The sequence below is a fragment of the Littorina saxatilis genome, linkage group LG2 (genome assembly GCF_037325665.1).
Source record: "Littorina saxatilis isolate snail1 linkage group LG2, US_GU_Lsax_2.0, whole genome shotgun sequence".
In the NCBI taxonomy this organism is placed as follows: Eukaryota; Metazoa; Mollusca; class Gastropoda; order Littorinimorpha; family Littorinidae; genus Littorina; species Littorina saxatilis.
Genome location: NC_090246.1, coordinates 27,119,812 through 27,139,400, shown reverse-complemented (window position 1 = coordinate 27,139,400; position 19,589 = coordinate 27,119,812). Strand labels below are relative to the sequence as shown.

At 40.8% G+C, this 19,589-nt stretch overlaps 1 protein-coding gene across 1 annotated transcript in view; it reads right to left on the bottom strand.

Annotated features, from left to right (window-relative positions):
• LOC138952554 (uncharacterized) overlaps positions 1-3,687 on the bottom strand; it is a 35,811-nt gene extending 32,124 nt beyond the window's left edge. The window contains exon 1 of the mRNA XM_070324245.1: positions 3,523-3,687. Within this exon, the coding sequence (XP_070180346.1) occupies positions 3,523-3,687 (165 nt within the window). The remainder of the gene's footprint in view (positions 1-3,522) is intronic.
• Positions 3,688-19,589: the final 15,902 nt, after the last annotated feature.

Genomic DNA, 19,589 nt, shown 5'->3' with positions numbered 1-19,589 from the left:
AATGAGAGCGTGACAGTGCTTCCTCAACTTTCACGAAAAGCCGGATATGACGTCATCAAAGACATTTATCAAAAAAATGAAAATAAAATGTCTGAAGATACCATACTCAGGATCTCTCATGTCAAGTTTCATGAAGATCGGTCTGGACAGTAGTTTTCTCTGAATCGCTCTACTTACACACACACACACACACACACACACACACACACACACACACACACACACACACACACACACACACACACACTAACACACACACACACACACACACACACACACACACACACACACCACGACCCTCGTCTCGATTCCCCCCTCTACGTTAAAACATTTAGTCAAAACTTGACTAAATGTAAAAAGGAGAAAAAAAAGACAGAAATAATCCGCCGTTTTACAATCCAGCTTTTTTCTGCCCGCGGCCAACTACATGTTTTTACATTTAGTCAAGTTTAGACTAAATGTTTTAACATAGAGGGGGAATTGAGACGAGGGTCGTGGTGTATGTGTGTGTGTGTGTGTGTGTGTGTGTGTGTGTGTGTGTGTGTGTGTGTGTGTGTGTGTGTGTCTGTGCGCGCGTGTGTGTAGAGCGATTCAGACCAAACTACTGGACCGATCTTTATGAAATTTTACATGAGAGTTCCTGGGAATAATATCCCCGGACTTTTCTTTTTTTCGATAAATACTTTTGATGACATGACGTCTTATCCGGCTTTTTGTAAAAGTTGAGGCGGCACTGTCACACCCTAATTTTTCAATCAAATTGATTTGAATTTTTGTAAAGCAATCTTCGACGAAGGCCGGACTTCGGTATTGCATTTCAGCTTGGTGGCTTAAAAATTAATTAATGACTTTCGTCATTAAAAATCTGAAAATTGTAATCATTTTTTTTATATAAAACGATCCAAATTTACGTTCATCTTATTCTACATCATTTCCTGATTCAAAAAACATATAGATATGTTATATTTGGATTAAAAACAAGCTCTGAAAATTAAAAATATAAAAATTATGATAAAAATTAAATTTCCGAAATCGGTTTAAAAACCATTTCATCTTATTTCTTGTCGGTTCAATATGATATGTTTGGATTAAAAACACGCTCAGAAAGTTAAAACGAAGAGAGGTACAAAAAAGCGTGCTATGCAGCACAGCGAAACCACTACCGCGCTGAACAGGCTCGTCAGTTTCACTCCGTTATGCACAAGCGGCGGACTACGGTCATTGTGAAAAAATGCAGTAGTAATTTCGCCTTACGCGACTTGTTCTGTGTTGGCTTCGTCTTCAGGCCCTTATCTAAGCTATTCACATACAATACACACGGTATCAACAAGTTGAGTCTTCAAATGCCGCATTTCACATTTCTCAAGGTCTGCAATGGCTTTGTTAGGGGTGTTAAAGCTCGTATGCTTGCAGAATCATTCAGAAAACAATTTCTGGCGAATGAGACTTTATGAAGTCTAAGCGATTCAGAAATTATATTGCTCTAAACGTGTGTGTGTCAAAGAAGAAAAACACAACCAAAATGTAAGGGATACTCCCCCCCCCCCCCCAAAAAAAAAAAAGCTAGACAGGTCGGCTTGTGGTTTGGAATGTCCTTGTTACCACACGTACGCCAGGAATACCTTAAAATCAGAGTTTGATCGTTCAGGTATTCAGATTCTGAACGCTGTGTTTGGGTAGTCTTTGCAAACTGTACATTTCTCATGCACTTTGCGTTTGCTTATGCTTCGTCCTACCTTTTCTGACGTTACGAACAGCGGTGAAATGTACAAGCATTTCATAGATTACAGAGTTAACTAAGTCGCAAAGGTATCGTCTGCTAGCGTTATGGATAATTTCATGCACTAAAAACGAATTGTCGATGAACATAATCGGGACTCTGACAGAAGAATTTGCGTAACGAAGTTGTTCCCCATTTCACATTAATTTCATTTATGAGCATAGCTACGGAGCATTTTTAGATGTTATCATTGCATGTGTGTCTCAGTTGCCGAAAAGAAATGTCCTTTGTTATTCTTTAATGAATTTCGCCAGAACATTGTTCAAAAAGGCTTCTTAAATAGTATATCTTTAAAATTGGGTCAAACCGCAAACGAAAATGGTCTTTAATCTAATGTTACAATTCAATTATCCAAAAGGGCTTCTTAAATACTACATCCTTAAAACTGGGCCAAACGGCAAACGAAAATGGTATTTTATTTAATGTTACAATTCAATTATCCAAAAGGGCTTCTTAAATACTACATCCATAAAACTGGGCCAAACCGCAAACGAAAATGGTATCTTATTCATTGTTACACTTTCAGAACAATATTTGTTACGAACCGTCAGGCCACCAACAAAACCGCCATTTATGATGATAGTGCAACGCCAGCGCCCGTCGGGTCAGGGTTATTTGATGACCATTGTAGCTGATGTATCTGTCTGATCCCGCCTGCCATGATATTGGACTGATCGTCTGCTTCCGTCTCGCGCCGTAATGGGTCTCTCTAGACCCCTCCACCCTCCCCAGTACACGTATCGTGCATTCTGTGAACCACGTACAGTCTGACCTTGTTATGCACTGGGAGACTAGATAGAATTTGGTAGGTAGATCTGCGCGACTTGATAGAAGTTGGTAGGTAGGGGGAGTAGAGTATTAACTTCCCCCTACTCTCTCTGTCGCAGACTTTCTTGACATCTCTGAGACTGCGTGGGTGAATTAAACTGAGGACAGCGCAGCGCATGTACCGATCGCCAGTACAGTGCACGTGTTGTGTCGTCAGCTTGATCAAGCGTTTTAAGATTGACTCCTAAAGGCCAACTAGCTATAAATACGCACGAAGAACATTGAAGCCTTGAAGGTACCTCCCTTCGCGTGTAGACGATCATGAAAACACAGTTCTGTCCAGGAATTGTTACGAGTAAAAAGCATCCTTCCTCTTAGAAAGATACCCAAAATAAGCCTGGGTCCATCCTGGGTAGAGAAGGACTTTTGGGTGTAGAATTAATTTCGCAAGATTGTCAACATGTGTCAGTAACGTACTAATCCGGCGACAATAACAAAAATGACAACAACAATAATCCATTTTGGACAGAAGGCAGCAACGCTGCAGGTCGTTGGTGTGTGTACACGTGGATGGATGCCCTTATCACACGCAGACAAGAATCGAGGTAAAACTGAAACTTAATAGCTAACGGCGTTCTAACTTGGTGACGTGAATAGCAGTTACAATTAGGATTTGGAGTCAGCTAGCTATCAACAACATAGCCTCTAACGCTATTTTAAATTTCTCACTGCTTAGCGTACAGGATCCAGGGGTGGATCAAGGGGGTTGCATAAGATGCACGTGCACCCCCCTCCAGCTTAAAAAGAAAAAGAAAAAAAATAGGGAGATGTTTTTTACTTGGGAATTTGGTAAGATGATTCCGTGGCAATTTCAAAGCTGAGATGGCACGCCATAGCACCATTTCGCTTCTTTGGACAAACGGTTTTGGGGTCTGGGGTCGTTTAAACGTAAAATGAAGATGTCTGTAACTCACCCGTCCTGAGCGGTCTCTCTCGTTGATCTCCTCCTCAGTGGGGTTTTCCTCCACAATGGACTGGATGGCGTCCAGGTCCCCCTCCAGGCACGCCTCCAGGAAGGTCAGGTCCTCGTAGCAGTACGAGCTCTCCACGCACACACTGTCGTCCTCGTCACTCTCCATCACACCCGTCTGCACGTCATACACACAAGCAACATCGTTATTTAGGTCAGCGTGAGTTAAACACTAGAAAGTTCCGTTTGGCTGTTAATAAGGTTTGCGTGTGTTTGTGTGTGTGTGTGTGTGTGTGTGTGTGTGAGTGTGTGTGTATGTTTGTGTGTGTGTGTGTGTGAGTGTGTGTGTGTGTGTGTGTGTGCGCATGTGTGTGTGTGTGTGTGTCTGTGTGTGTGTCTGTGTGTGTGTGTTTTAATTCCTCCCAAAAGATGAGGTCTTCGTAGCAGTTAAGAGTTCTCATCGCACACGCTGTCATCCTCGTCACTCTCGACGACATCCGTCCGCAAGTTAGACACAGACCAGACAAAATAATGAAATCATGTACATGTAGGTCAGAATGGGTACATAAACACCTCGCCTTTTCCTTTATTCTAGGGCCATCGTTTTTTTAAAGACTTATAGTAACTGGAAATCTCCGCGCAAAGCATATGATCCTCTCAAATCTCCATTACACCCGCCTGCACGTGGAACACACAAACACTGATCTAGATTAACGTGAGCTGCAAGCATGAAGGTCATCGTATAGTTAGTCTACAATACACCCCAGGCATTGGTTGTGCCTCAGTAAGATGAGGTCATCGTAGAAGTAAGAATACTCAATCTACTCTCCATATAACACCAATCAGCACGTGAAATATAAAACCACCCTTATGTGGAATAAGTCAGTTCAGGACCTAAACTTAGCAAAATAATTATTGCACCCATTTTCGTACCGCAACTGAAACATTCATTCCCGTGTCATTTCATTCCAACTTATATGCCATGAAAGGCCCTTCACTTGGCTATCTGGCACACTTTTCGGATCAAAGATGTCTGTTACAGGTATCACGTGACCGCCGCCGAAGTAAGGGTACCCCCAAAATCGACCTGACAAAAACGTCAGGTACCAATTAAAAAATCGACAAAAATTCAACATAGGCGCAACTTGGCAACTTTTACATACGATGAAAAAGCCAAATCAGTTGTCTATCCAGAACAGGTTGTTTTGTTTTCTTATCTTGTGTATCTTGTGTGTTATGTCATTTCAACTGATGCAGATGTGGAGCGCATGAGCAATAGAAAACGAGAGGTTTTTACGTTCATTTTGAGGGGTACCATGACAAAAAGCGCTGTATTTCAGCAATGACTGTCAAGTGAGGCGAAAATAGGTGTTTTGTCATGATTAAAAAGAGGGCAGACAGGTGATGTCGTAAACATTATCCGCTGTCTTGACGAGAACAAGAACTTTTGGATAAAATCTGTTTTACGGAGTATTTGGAAGCGCCCCACCCCCTTATTCTAACATATTAAATCAGACACCGCACACACACAAAGTCACGAAAAAGAGGTACATTCAGTACGCCCACACACTCGCACACGAGCTCTCAAGCGAGTCTGATAGATAGATAGATAGATAGATAGATAGATAGATAGATAGATAGATAGATAGATAGATAGATACATAGATAGATAGATAGATAGATAGATAGATAGATAGATAGATAAATAGATAGATAGATAGATTATATTGTCGAGCCCAGAGAAACGAATATGCAGAAAAGTAAGCAAGCACATAAGCTGAAGGTAGATAGATAGATAGACAGACAGATAGATAGATAGATAGATAGATAGATAGATAGATAGATAGATAGATAAATAGATGGTTACATAATTAATAGTGTAGATAGTCAGATATACAAGTAACAAGAAATTCCTACGAGGTAGGAAAAACACCCCCGTCAAAGGGAAATAACCTTCTCAGTTGGTGGCAGTGACTGGGTGAGAATGGTTATTTCCCTTTGACCATGAAGATGTCCCTGTATAAGTCCTTGTATAATTTTAATCCACCAATAACTCCCTAACCGTGTGTTTGACTGGTCCCAATTTTTGTAAGGACCGTCTCAGGAATGTATAGAACCTGTTCACCAAGTTTGGTGACGATCGGTCCGTTCATTCTTGAGATCTATATGCGAACACAAACACACAAACACCCAAACAAACACACAAACACCCAAACAAACACATCGAGCGAAACCTATACACACCCCTATACCGGGGGTGTAAAGACAGAGAGAGATAGAGAGGGAGAGAGGGAGACAGAGAGAGAGGCAGAGAAAAAGAGAAAGAGAGAGAGAGAGAGAGGGAGAGAGACAGAGAAAGACAGACAGACAGAGAGAGACAGAGAGAGAGAGAGGGAGAGAGACACAGAGAGAGACAGACAGAGACAGAGAAAGACAGACAGAGAGAGAGACAAACAGACATACAGACAGACAGAGAGTGTGTGACAGAGACACAGAGAAAGAGACAGACAGACAGACATAAAGACACAGACTGAGAAGAAAAAAATCAAATTTTCGGAAATTACTTCCTCGTAATCGAAACTCTATTCAGCAGCACCACACAGCGTTCTTTCGCCTTACAGCATCAACCCAATCTGGCGCAACTCGCGCACAACGCAAACTGACTTTTTTGCTCTCGTATGCAGACGAAACCCCAACAGGGAGTAAAAGGCAACGCCCGTAGTTGTCAGATCTCCCAAAAGAGAGAGAGAGAGAGAGAGAGAGAGAGAGAGAGAGAGAGAGAGAGAGAGAGAGAGAGAGAGAGAGAGAGAGAGAGAGAGAGAGAAACATACACACACATACATACACATACAGATACACACACACACACACACACACACACACACGCACGCGCACACACACACGATCACACACACACACACGCACACACACGCACGCACACACACACACACACTCATAAACACACACACACACACACACACACACATAGGCTTACACACACAGTCACACGCACGTACTCACGCACACATTTCTCTCTCTCTCTCTCCCTCTCTCTCTCTCTCTCTCTCTCTCTCTCTCTCTCTCTCTCACTCTCTCTCTCTCTCTCTCTCTCTCTCTCTCTCTTTCTCTCTCTCTCTCTCTTTCTTTGTCTTCAATCAGAAAAAAACCAAGAACATTACAAATCCGCTGCTAATTGCACTTTGTTTTGCGGAAACGATGCCGATAAAGACCGATTGGGGAAGTCGATCAGAAAATCAAGACAATGCACAAATCCGTGTTACCTCATGACAATTCCGGAAGCTCAACTGCAAAATCAGCGCAATGCATTTTTTAAAATCGAAAATACCTTCTTACTTTAATTACACATTAACATGCTTCCATTTGAAACTTCGAGGTCTTCATCGGGGATTGACGCCCGACAAAAGCTAATTGAAGCCCGACGGAGCGAAGGCCAACGAAATACCGAGACCATAAGGTATGCGAAGTGATAACGTCGAATACGTGACGTAAGTTGATGCATGAATTCTTCCGGACTACGTCAGTCAATTCCAAAGATCGCTTTTGTGATGAAAAGAATTTGTTTTGAGTTTGCTTTCCAGAAACCCGTCAAAAAAGAAGGGAAAATGTATGTGAAAGAAAACAAAACAGAAGCAGAGTGATAAGAGAGGAATACAGAGACATATTTCTTGGGACTTGACCCTTGCAGGTAGGTGGACTGAAAGTGGTGTGTGAACAGAACAGAACCAATTCTGTCTGTTTACCATCGCATGAAAGCAGGAAAGAGATCGTCGTCAGATTGAATTACAATAACATTAACATGCTTCCATTTGAAACTTCTCGGTTTTCATCGTGGATTGACGCCCTCCCAAAGTCTAATTGAAGCCCTCCGTCGCTTTGCTCCGTCTGGCTTCAATTAGTTTTGGTCGGGCGTCAATCCACGATGATGACCTCGAAGTTTCAAATGGAAGCATGTTAATGTGTAATTGACGTAGTCAGTTCTGTAATCTCGAAAAGGAAGCTGCAACCCAAAATAACAAATGCGTATGTCTGTGTGCGTAGAATATAAATTAAGTGAATGAGCACGGATGTGCAGCTTATATTTAACTAGGAGCGGATAAGCCGCTTTCCTTTTGTATATTATTTGCTGCTCGAGAGCCTGTTACGTTTTTAGATGCTTTGATGAACAGATTCTGAAAACTGGCTTTGATAGCTAGCCAGCTTCTGTTTATAAAGGTTGTTAGCTTACGTACGGAGCTGCAATTCCTTACGTAACCCTTGGACATACATGTACACAATTAAATGACAGATACAGTGCAAACCACAGCATTGCTGAAGCAACGATTTGTCTTTTTGACGCAGGTTACGATATAAACAGTCACAAGCTTTACACAACAGATGATTACACACAACTTTAGTTTACCAGCCAAACGAAACTTAATGCGGCCGTTTGTCAGTTTGCATCTCCCGCCAAAAAGTAATTAATATTGATTTTCCGGTGATCACGTTCTGGGGCTAAATATCCTTGGCGGATGATGACTTTATTCAGTTATTCTGCAGAAAAACAGAAATGCTGGAGAAAAACCGTTCTTTTCTGCAGCATTTCTGCATAATGTCATCTTTTGCGAGAGCAACGGGTTTTTTTGCAGTAAAACAGTTTTACTGCAGTAAAATTGAAATCAAGAATGCTGCAGTAAAACGGAGATGTTGTTTTACTGAAGAAAACCTGTTTACACTTTTTCTGCAGCATTTTGTACTGGCTCTTGGCGGATTATGACATTATTCAGTTATTCTGGAGAAAAACCGAAATGCTGGAGAAAAACTGTCTTTTCTGCAGCATTTCTGCATGATGTCATCTTTCGCGAGAGCAACGTTTTTTTACTGCAGTAAAATTGAAATCAAGAATGCTGCAGTAAAACGGTGATGTTGTGATAGTCTGTCACAGTTTTTCTGGAGAAAAACGAACAACCTTGTAAAGAAGCGTTTGTATTCGTCGCCCCCTGGGAAGTCAGACAGACAAAATACATTCGTGTCAGTCATGCACAACTATTGGTAATTCTGGATGAGTCCATCTCTCGACAGAGGGGGGCTCGCGTGCTCCAACATTATAATGAGCCAGTACAAGTTGTCTTCCTCTCGGACGCCCTTTCAGTCCTTCAGGCCCTAGAGAACGACAAACTCCCACAGCTGGCCAAAGCATTACAGATGGTCAGACAAACCAGAAGAGTTGTCCTCCAGTGGATACCAGCACACTGTGGGATACCAGGAAATGAAAGGGCAGATGAGCTGGCAAAAGAAGGAGCCGTGGAAGACCAACCTGAAAACAGTGTCAGCTTTAGTGAGCAGAAGACAATCATCAAGGCATTGATGAGGCCAAGGACAAACAGAGATGACTACCACACAATGTCCAGAGAGCAGCAAGTCAACCTCATCAGGCTGCGTACTGGCCACAACAGGCTCAATGCTCACATGAACCGAAAGTTCAAGCTGGCGCCATCACCAACCTGTGCCTGCGGTCAAGAGGACCAAACAGCGGAACACATCTTACAGCGATGTCCCTTACTAGATGAGGAACGAAAAGAAGTGTGGCCGTCACCAACTCCCTTGCAGACCAAACTATACGGCAGTCGACAGGAGTTGGAGAAAACGACAACATTTATCACCAGTGCTGGACTGATTGTGTAACCTCTGCGAACGCCAAGAAGAAGAAGAAGATGAGCCAGTACAAAATTCTGCAGAAAAAGTGTAAACAGGTTTTTTGCAGTAAAACAACAGCACCGTTTTACTGCAGCATTCTTGATTTCAATTTTACTGCAGTAAAATGTTTTGCTCCAGAAAAACCCGTTGCTTCGGCGAAAGATGACATTATGCAGAAATGCTGCAGAAAAGACAGTTTTTCTCCAGCATTTCTGTTTTTCTGCAGAATAACTAAATAATGCCAAAATGCTAAAGAAAAAGTGTAAACAGTTTTTCTGCAGTAAAACAACATCACCGTTTTACTGCAGCATTCTTGATTTCAATTTTACTGCAGTAAAACTGTTTTACTGCAGAAAAAAAACGTTGCTCTCGCGAAAGATGACATTATACAGAAATGCTGCAGAAAGACAGTTTTTCTCCAGCATTTCGGTTTTTCTCCAGAATAACTGAATAATGTCATAATCCGCCAAGAGCCAGTACAAAATGCTGCAGAAAAAATAAAAACAGGTTTTCTGCAGTAAAACAACAGCACCGTTTTACTGCAGCATTCTTGATTTCAATTTTACTGCAGTAAAATGTTTTGCTGCAGAAAAAAACGCTGCTTCGGCGAAAGATGATATTATGCAGGAATGCTGCAGAAAAGACAGTTTTTCTCCAGCATTTTGGTTTTTCTGCAGAATAACTGAATAATGTAATAATCCGCCAAGGATAGCTAAAGGCTGAGTGCGGTATGGCAACATTGACCATATACCGTCTATCAATCTACAATTCTGCAACGGTAGCGAAATCACCATCGCAGAACTTGAAAATAAAACCCCACTACATACTCATACTAAGGCAAGATGCTTATCTGTTTTCCCTAGAGGCTTGTTGCTCTTCGGCGTGCTAAGATTAAATTGATAGACCTGAATCGACCTTGAGACTCAAGTTTTGCAACGCAGCGATACCTCCCTCGTAGATCTTACAAAACATATACTGTTACAATATGTTTCTCTTTGCCCCTGGCGGCCTTTCAATGTTCGACGTGCCGAGGCTCAATGGATAGGTCTGAACCAAGAGATCGGTCGATTTGTCATTGTCTGCAAAGGTCCCTATATCGTGACAAGGCCGGTCCCTCGAGTGTCGGCAGATAGAGAGAACCCGAGGCACGAGATGCAAGGATCTGCCTTGCGTTTGACTTGATGACATTGAAAAGATGTCTTCTGTGGGTTTTTTCAGAGACGGCGTTCTAGGTCAATGCTGTGTGTGAGAGAGAGAGAGAGAGAGAGAGAGAGAGAGAGAGAGAGAGAGAGAGAGAGAGAGAGAGAGAGTAGTGTATATAGTTGTTGGATACTTTGGGAGAGCAGAACAATTTGCGATTGTGTGTGTGCGATTGTGCGATTGTGTGTGTGTGTGTGTGTGAGAGAGAGAGAAAGAGAGAGAGAGAGAGAGAGAGAGAGAGAACGGGGGAGAGAGAGAGAGAGAACGGGGGAGAGAGAGAGAGAGAGAGAACGGGGAGAGAGAGAGAGAGAGAGAGAGAGAGAGAGAGAGAGAGAGAGAGAGAGAGAGAGAAAGAGAGAGAGAGAGAATCTGCATTAATTGAAGTACAGTACATCTCTAAACGATTCTGCAACGTTCCATACTTCAACGGATATGATGCCCTTATTAAAAAGATGAAACTTGAGACATAAATTGAAACCCTCGAAAGGTCATGAGGTTGTACGTCGCGCACAAAAGTAATGAACATGCAAGCTAATAATCAGCACGTGGTATAAGTGCACAATTCAAGATACACCTTTAGAGATACATTCCTTCCCATGTCAACGATCGTGCAAACCAACACAGATCTGTCGTTTGTTCATGGCATCATTCACTCCTTCCATTTGATCACCTGCCAAAACGTAGCTGTCTGGCTGTTGTATTTGCAAGTACTTGTGATAGTTTAAAAGTCAAGGACGTTGCCGTTTATGTTGGTCAGTAGCTCTCTACGGAAAATACCGCTATAAAAGAAGATTATTACCATCGAATGAACAGGCTGGCGGTAACCTATATCAGCCAGACTGGACACATTTGTGCAGTTCTTTAGTTAGTATTGACAATCTCTGAGAATAAATCACCAGACACATTTGTGATGTTCAGTTAGTATTGACTATCTCTGAGTATAAATCACCAGACACATTTGTGATGTTCAGTTAGTATTGACTATCTCTGAGTATAAATCACCAGACGCATTTGTGATGTTCAGTTAGTATTGACTATCTCTGAGTATAAATCACCAGAGATCTCATTCTGAAGACGCGAATGATGATTATAATTTGCACAAGAAGAATGCAAGGTGCGACTTAAAGTGCAGTGTTGTTATAAGGGAGTAGAGGCAAACATAAAAAGTGTAACACCAAGAAACGCGAAAGTCTTTTTTAGTATTTGTCAGTTTTTGCGGCCAGGCATTTACTTCCAGCCTGTAACCTTGACCTTCAACCAAGCTTTGATTAGGCGTAATAAGAACAGTAGCTTTTTAACGACACCATTTATGAAGGACAAGATCCACATTTAGACGATATATCCCATTGCAACATCCTTAAATGGCCCGTGCAGACATTAGGACAGATAGACCAGCCGATAAGACAAACAGAAGGGCTGGTTGGTCGATCGAGGGAGACAAGGAAACATAGACAAGGAAAGGAGGAGAGAGGGAAATAGGGAGGAAGAGGAAGAAGAAGGCAGTCCGAGAGAGAGAGAGAGAGAGAGAGAGAGAGAGAGAGAGAAATAGAGAGAGAGAGAGAGTGAGACTGAGAGAGAGAGAGAGAGAGTGACAGAGAGACAGAGAGACAGAGAAAGAGAGAGAGAGAGAACGGGGGGGGGGGGGGGGGATAGAGAGAAAGAGAGAGACAATATTTAATAATAGACTGATTCAGTTTAAAGGTAAAGTGTTGGATTTTGTAAAATGGCGCCAGAAAGGTTTTAATGTTATAAATGATTTGTTGAATGTTGAAAGAAATCAGTTTCTGTTGTGTGAAGATGTTCAGATCACTGTGCAGCAAAACCCTGCAATAACCTTTTTTGAATACAACGCTGTGATGAATGCAATTCCAAAACAATGGAAAGATTGGATTGTAGACAACCCAGCACATATAGTTAATGTAAATATAATTGATGATGAATTGAATGTGTTTAAAAGCAAACCCAAGTTAATTAAGTTATATTTAAAGAAAAAACGGAATTATAGCATTGAAAAATCTCATGCAATCGATTTTTGGAAAAGAAAACTAGATTTTGTTTTTGTCGAACAGACGTGGTTGTTGCCACGACAGGTGACAAAAAAAGTGCGCCTGCGTGTGTTGCAATGGAAAATGTGTCACAATTTATATCCCACCAATATTTTATTACATAAAATGAAAGTAAGTCAAACAAAAAACTGTAACGAGTGCCCACATATTTTGGATGTCATGGAACACTTTTTCTATGAGTGTCCCAGAATTAGAAGGTTTTGGACTTATATTGAAAAAATGTTGAACAGTCTGACAGGTCGGGCTTTCTTATTGTCTATTACAGATGTATTATTCGGAATCGAAAAATGTCAGGAATCAGCGTTAATTAACCATGTTTTATTGATAGCAAAAATGTGCATTAGCAAAGTTAAGAAAACTAAATCGCATATTCCATTGGAAATTGTATTTCAACAAGAACTGGCGCTACGAAAGGTGTATCCCCATTGTCCTTAGCTAGATTGCTGTTGAATTAAAAAGTAATTTAATGGAAATGTAACCTGTAATGCAAAAGAAAACAAAATTAAAATGTCATTGAAGAAAAAAAAAAAAAAAGACCAATGAAGAAGGATATGCTCACCGCCCAAAAAGAAAGACAAAAAAAAAGAAAAAAAAAGAAAAAAAAAGACGAAAGAGGCAAAAAAGATGGGTTGAAGCAACCTTGCATGCAACTGAGGTCAAAAAAAAAAAAAAAAAAAAAAAAAAAAAGAGAGAGAGAGAGAGAGAGAGGGACAGAGAGAGAGAGAGTGACAGAGAGACAGAGAGACAGAGAAAGAGAGAGAGAGAACGGGGGGGGGGGGGGGGATAGAGAGAAAGAGAGACAGACAAACAGAGAGTGGGAGAAAGGGGGGGGGGGGGACATAGAATAAGACCAAAATTAAAAACAAACACACAGATAGGGTACTTTTTGTTTGAAAAAATACGACAACCCATGCTTGTAACATTAAAAACAAGTCGCGTAAGGCGAAATTACTACATTTAGTCAAGCTGTCGAACACACAGAATCAAACTGAACGCACTGTATTTTTTCACCAAGACAGTACAGATTCGTCAATCCCCGCGTGAAGGAAATCGCTCACCTTCCACGTGCAAAACGTAGTGATATTGACACGCCAGATTAGCGCGGTGGCGTAAATGTGCTAAGCAGGAAAACGCGCTTTTCTGTATTCTTGTTAATTTTCTGAGCTTGTTTTGAATACAACCTATCATATCTATATGTTTTTGGAATCAGGAAATGATAAAGAATAAGATGAAATCATTTTTGGATCGATTTCTTACATTTTAATCGTAAGACTAATTAATCTATTTTCGTTAATTGTGATCACATTTTTAAGAGTAAACAGACATATGTATATATATTTTAGATTCAGAATGTGATGAAGAATACGATGCAATCAATTTTAAATCTGTTTGCGAAAAATCGATTTTAATGACAACTTTAATGAGCAAACTCATTAATTAAATTTTAAGCCTCCAAGCTGAAATGCAATACCAAAGTCCGGGCTTCGTCGAAGATTACTTGACCAAAATGTCAACCAATTTGGTTGAAAAATGAGAGCGTGACAGTGCCGCCTCAACTTTTACGAAAAGCCGGATATGACGTCATCAAAGACATTTATCAAAAAAATGAAAAAAGCATCTGGAGATACCATACTCAGGATCTCTCATGTCAAGTTTCATGAAGATCGGTCCAGTAGTTTTCTCTGAATCACTCTACACACACACACAGACACACACACACACACACACACACACACACACACACACGCACATATACACCACGACCCTCGTCTCGATTCCCCCCTCTACGTTAAAACATTTAGTCAAAACTTGAATAAATGTAAAAAGAAGAAGATTCGAAACAAAATACACACAAAAAGATAGAAAGGCACTAAAAACACGATGACAATACCTCCTATTCCACACTTGCATGAATTCTTTCCGGTGTCCTGATCTCAAGCCGAGGGGATGCACAGCCCCGAGGCTGTTAACATTCACCATCACTTCCTTGTCTTTATTAAGCACAAATCACAAAATCCCCGGCAAGCGGATGGGGTCCTATGTTCATTTTTGTGCTCCTATGTTCCAAGAAACGTTTTTGATAGGATTACGCGGAGCATTGCCTCTCTCTCTCCGAAGTGTGGAATGAAGTTCTCTTTCTCTGAAATTTTGAAGGAAGAAAAATGATGATGAAAAATAACAAAACAAAAGACAAAGCTGGAGGAGGAGGAGGAGGAGGAGGAGAAGGAGAAGGAGAGACAAACAAATAGACATAAAGGCAAAAAGACAGTATAACAGCCAAGTGTACGCTATCTGTATCCATATCATTAACTTTGTTAATATTTGTTTCTTCGTATTTGACAATTGTCCAGGTAAATAAAATGCACACAGACTTCCAAACGTCTTGGATGTATAATGCACCCGTAGCGTAATACATCTGTTTTCACAATAGTTTTAGTGTTATTGTAATGTACTGTCATCATCGCACCTGCATTACTATAAGTATATTTATTCTATACTTGTGGGCCTATCATTTTCGCACCCATAGACCTATCATTTTCCTACTATTGATGCACCTATGGACAAGTAAATTCCTTCACGTCTGTTTTCGCCAGACTTTCAACACGCACATTTTGTTGTGCACGGTCTGTGCAAAGCTTTTTGTCAGAACACTGTGACGTTACTTTGATTGATGTTACCATAGAAGTCTTCAGCAGATTTGAGAGACGGTGCTGCTGCTGCTGCTGCTGCTGCTGCCTGCTGCTGCTGCTGCTGCTGCTGCTGCTGATGATGATGATGATGATGATGACGTTTAAGTCTCAGGCTTCAGCAGAATATACAAACTCAGAGACATTTATGTCTTGGGCTAACAAAAACATCTTGTTAAAGAGAATGACAGATCATTGTGTAGACCCCTCAGGTGCTTCCTCCTTTGAAATGTCGTCTTCCTTCGTGACGTTGTTTGGCAATTATCATTTTGCATCCGATCGATTTGCTTTTAAGTTTTTATGTTAATGTGATCTGTCTGTGTAACTCTTTTTGTACCTTACATAACACTGATGGTGACGTCCTTTTATATGGCATGACAATGCAGCCATAGTCGTGAAAGACAAGGAAGACAAAACAAATCAGACACGAACGGAAGGATCGCAGACGGCAGCAGAGGTGGCTGACAGACACAAAGACAGACTGTTTGACGACAGACAACAACCCAGATCGAAAACGTATAGAGCCAACGCGGCAGTTGTCTAAAACAAATGCCAACCGAACCACCACACAAAAGATTGATCCTGTGAAAACCTACAAGAGACAAACAGGGAGAAAATTGGCGCGTGTACGCAAGCAATGTTTGCCGTCTTCCTCTGACAACGATCCGTTAAAGGATGGCTGGTTTCTGGATGTGGAGTGGGTTTTGGGGGATGGGGGGCGCTCTACCCGATGTTAGAAACTTACGATACTACAAAACAAAGCCTAACACTATGTTTTGTTTTGATGTTGGACGTTTTAGAAGTCATTCTGAAAATTGTAAACTTGACTAGAAACACCTCACATCATTAAAAACATTTGACAACAATAAAAGTATGTGACATCGCAAAAGACCTGTGATATCATCCAAAACCTCTGACATCACAGAAACCCCTGAAACCGTCTAAAACTTAGTTTCACAGAAAATCATTGACAATACTAAAATACACAAAATCATTAACATCTTGAGAAATCTTTGATATCACCAGAATCTTTTGACATTTAAGAAAACCTTTAAAATAACTAGAAACCATAGATATCACCAAAACCCTCTCATATTATCAAAGAGCCCTGAAGGTCAATAAAGTATGCAACTAAGGAATAACACAGGAAAATATATAAAGAAAAAAATAACAATAAGAAATAAAATGTCTTGTTAAAAAAGAATTGTTCAATAATTTGCAAGAAGGTATTCCAAATGTTTTAACAGAGAATTGTTTGTTTAGAGAACACGTATTTTAAATATCAGCACACTCGACGTAGATTGGGCATTGGTATATATTGATATTGTTATCGGCATTCCGTCAATATAAGATGTTTGATGGGTTGTTGACAGACCAGCTTTTTTGTCGGTCCGAGGGGGAGCATATCGTCTTTTGTTTCATATGTATTGACCAAGGCCGAAGGCCGCGGTCAATATATATGAAACAAAAGGCGATATGCCCCCCCTCGGACCGACAAAAAAGCTGGTCTGTCAACAAACCACCAAACATCGTTTTGTCATCATTTTGGTAGTGAAAAAATAAGTGCACAATCAACCCAGGGAGCCATGCTTTGAAACACGGGTTCCGTGCTGATAACCACACGAGTCCCGGTTTGATAACCACTGGCAATCAAAGGCGTGTGAAAGCAACTTTCTGTGTTTTTGAGTTCATTAAATGTTGGGATGAATATGTCAGGTTTGAGGATGCACAGTTCTGTAGGTTCATCTCAGTATTCCACCCCCTCGGCTTTCTGTTGTAAATATAAAGCTGAGTGATCGAATGTGGAAGCTACGTTTGGTCAAAGGTCACAGAAGATTTGCGTCGTGCAGCGAAGGAAAGAATCGCGATCTTGTTTCCGACTCAGTACCTCTTTGTTTTACATTAGACCTGTCATTCTGCTTGCTCGGCTTTGTTAGTTGTTTGCATATTTTGTTGCTATTTTCTTTGCTTTTTTTTATTGTTTCTTATTTGTGCTTCGTTTATCGATACAACGTCTTGTGCACGGGTCAAAATGTGTGTGTCAGGGGTCGTTTTACTTGAACTTGACTACGGAACGCGGATCGTATCAACTGATGCATCAAATTGATGCATTCAAAACCAAGAATTTGATGCATCATTTTCACAATTTGATGCATCGTTTGGATGCATCAGAATTTTCGGGTTTTCCCGGAAAATGCCGGGCAAAAAGCAAAATTTGAACCGGAATACGACTTGAAGCGAAACGAACTATTTCTATCAACTGATGCATCGAAGGTCAAGGGCGTCAAAACTTCGTGTGCACAGAAAACAAACCACAAACAAAACAAAAAAGGCCTTAAAATGCATAATGCCGTGACTTTGACTTGTTCCCTATTTAATGGTATGTTGTACGTTTATTTTTGTTTTATCTAACCAATCTGTTTATATTCGTCAAAATGTCATTTCAAGTTTTTCCGTGCTCAGGCGATTCTTACGGAAAGACCGGCAATGAATGATTTTTCGCATGCATACAAAACCGAAAGTGATGCATCAAAATGATGCATCAAAATGATGCATCATTTTCTAAAAGGATGCATCATGTTCGTATCGGATTCATCAGTTTTGGAAAATGATGCATCCGTTTTGAAAATGATGCATCCTTTTGTGAAAATGATGCATCAAATTGTGAAAATGATGCATCAAATCTTGGTTTTGGATGCATCAATTTGATGCATCAGTTGATACGATGCGCGTTCCGTACTTGACGTTCGTGTTTCTCCGAACGTCTGTGTATCGAAACACAGACACACGCACTCCATGACTCTGTAAGAAGACAAAACATATCGGTAGGTTTCATTTGTTTTTGATGAATGTATGACCTTTCATGAAGTAGTTTTGTTTTTTGTTTACTTTTGCCAGTTTGCCAGTTCGTTTTTGGAACTTTGCAAAGCAGTGTCGTGTCGTCTGTTTAGGTCTGGGGAAACACCAATGAAAAGAGCCGAAGAATCCCCGAGCGTTTCTATTGAGTTTGCTTTTGATTATCCATGTATAACCCGCTTCCTGCAACTATGGTAACCGGGGATTTATTGCCTGGGGAACATGATATTTATTTCCCAGGTGCTTGTGAATGAAAACTCGTGAAAATGATGACAATAGTGTTTATTTAGGTAGTGAAAGTACCTTACACTTAACATAATGTCAATATAAATTAGGGGCTTATTCCCTAAGAGGTATATGTGTATGGCATAGTGCTTTTAGTTATGCGCTATAGAAATCTCCTTAATAAATAAATGTATAAGGATGTACGTATATAGAGGACTGGTACCAGGAAATGCAGCGTGTTTATACAGACATTTATTTTCAAAAGACGTTACTGTCCTGGGAGCCACAGACGAATTCCGGAAATAACTGTATTTTTTGTTATTGGTTGTGGAAGAGTTGCTTTACCTTGGAAACATCGAGGCAAGCTTCACGTGACACTGCAGGCCCATCACTAGCAAGAGGTGAGTTTCCACACGTGGTCGCTCGATCTGTGCACTGAGAGATGCGATCACGTCGGCAAAAACGATAGTCAGCCCGGATATTTTGAACGAAAAGAGCGTTTATTGGGCGGACAGTGCAGAAAGCACAGAACGGCGCTAATTCTAACTCATTAACTGGATTATCAGTCGTTCGCATGATTTCACAGGCACAGATCACCGACCTCTACTCTTGCGGAGACAGGCCGCTCGCTAGTGATTGGCCAACAATGGCACATATAGCTTGCCTCAGTGTTGCTAAGGAAAATCAAGAAAAAAAATATGGACAAGCTACTCTGCCACAACCCATAAACTCTTGACAGAGTTATTTCCGAACATTGTGTACTCCTTCATACACAAACTGCTCCAGAAGTTCTTACTTTAGGTAACGTCAGAATGTGAAGCTTTTTGTTGAAAATATCACCGGGAAAGAATCAACCATTTTTCCCAAGGGTGCATCAGATTCTTGATGTGCTCAGCCTTGCGCTTAAACTCCCTGTGGTATTCGTGGAAGGAAAATACAGAAGCAGAGACACTGTACACTATAGATTAGGGAAAGAAACTACAGAGGAATTATGATTTGGAAAAACACGCTTCATGTAGGCCCCCTACACCTCGTAAGTTTAGTGGAAACTCCAGTGGAATGATGATCCAAAGTCTACAAGGAAACTAAGTACGAGGTACTCTCAACACTGAACTAATGATTAGAAATAACTTTACTACAGAACTAAACTCGTATGACTCTAAAGCCGATACTCGAAAAACCCTAGAGCCTAGAGTAATTAATCGTGGCTACTCAAATATAAAATTAGTTAAACTAAAGTTTATCCTTAAAAAAAAAGCAGAGCACGCTTTCACCGCTTAAATAAAAACTAAAGACTCTAAAAGATGAAATTCTCCAAAGAAGCATAACACGCTTTTAGGATC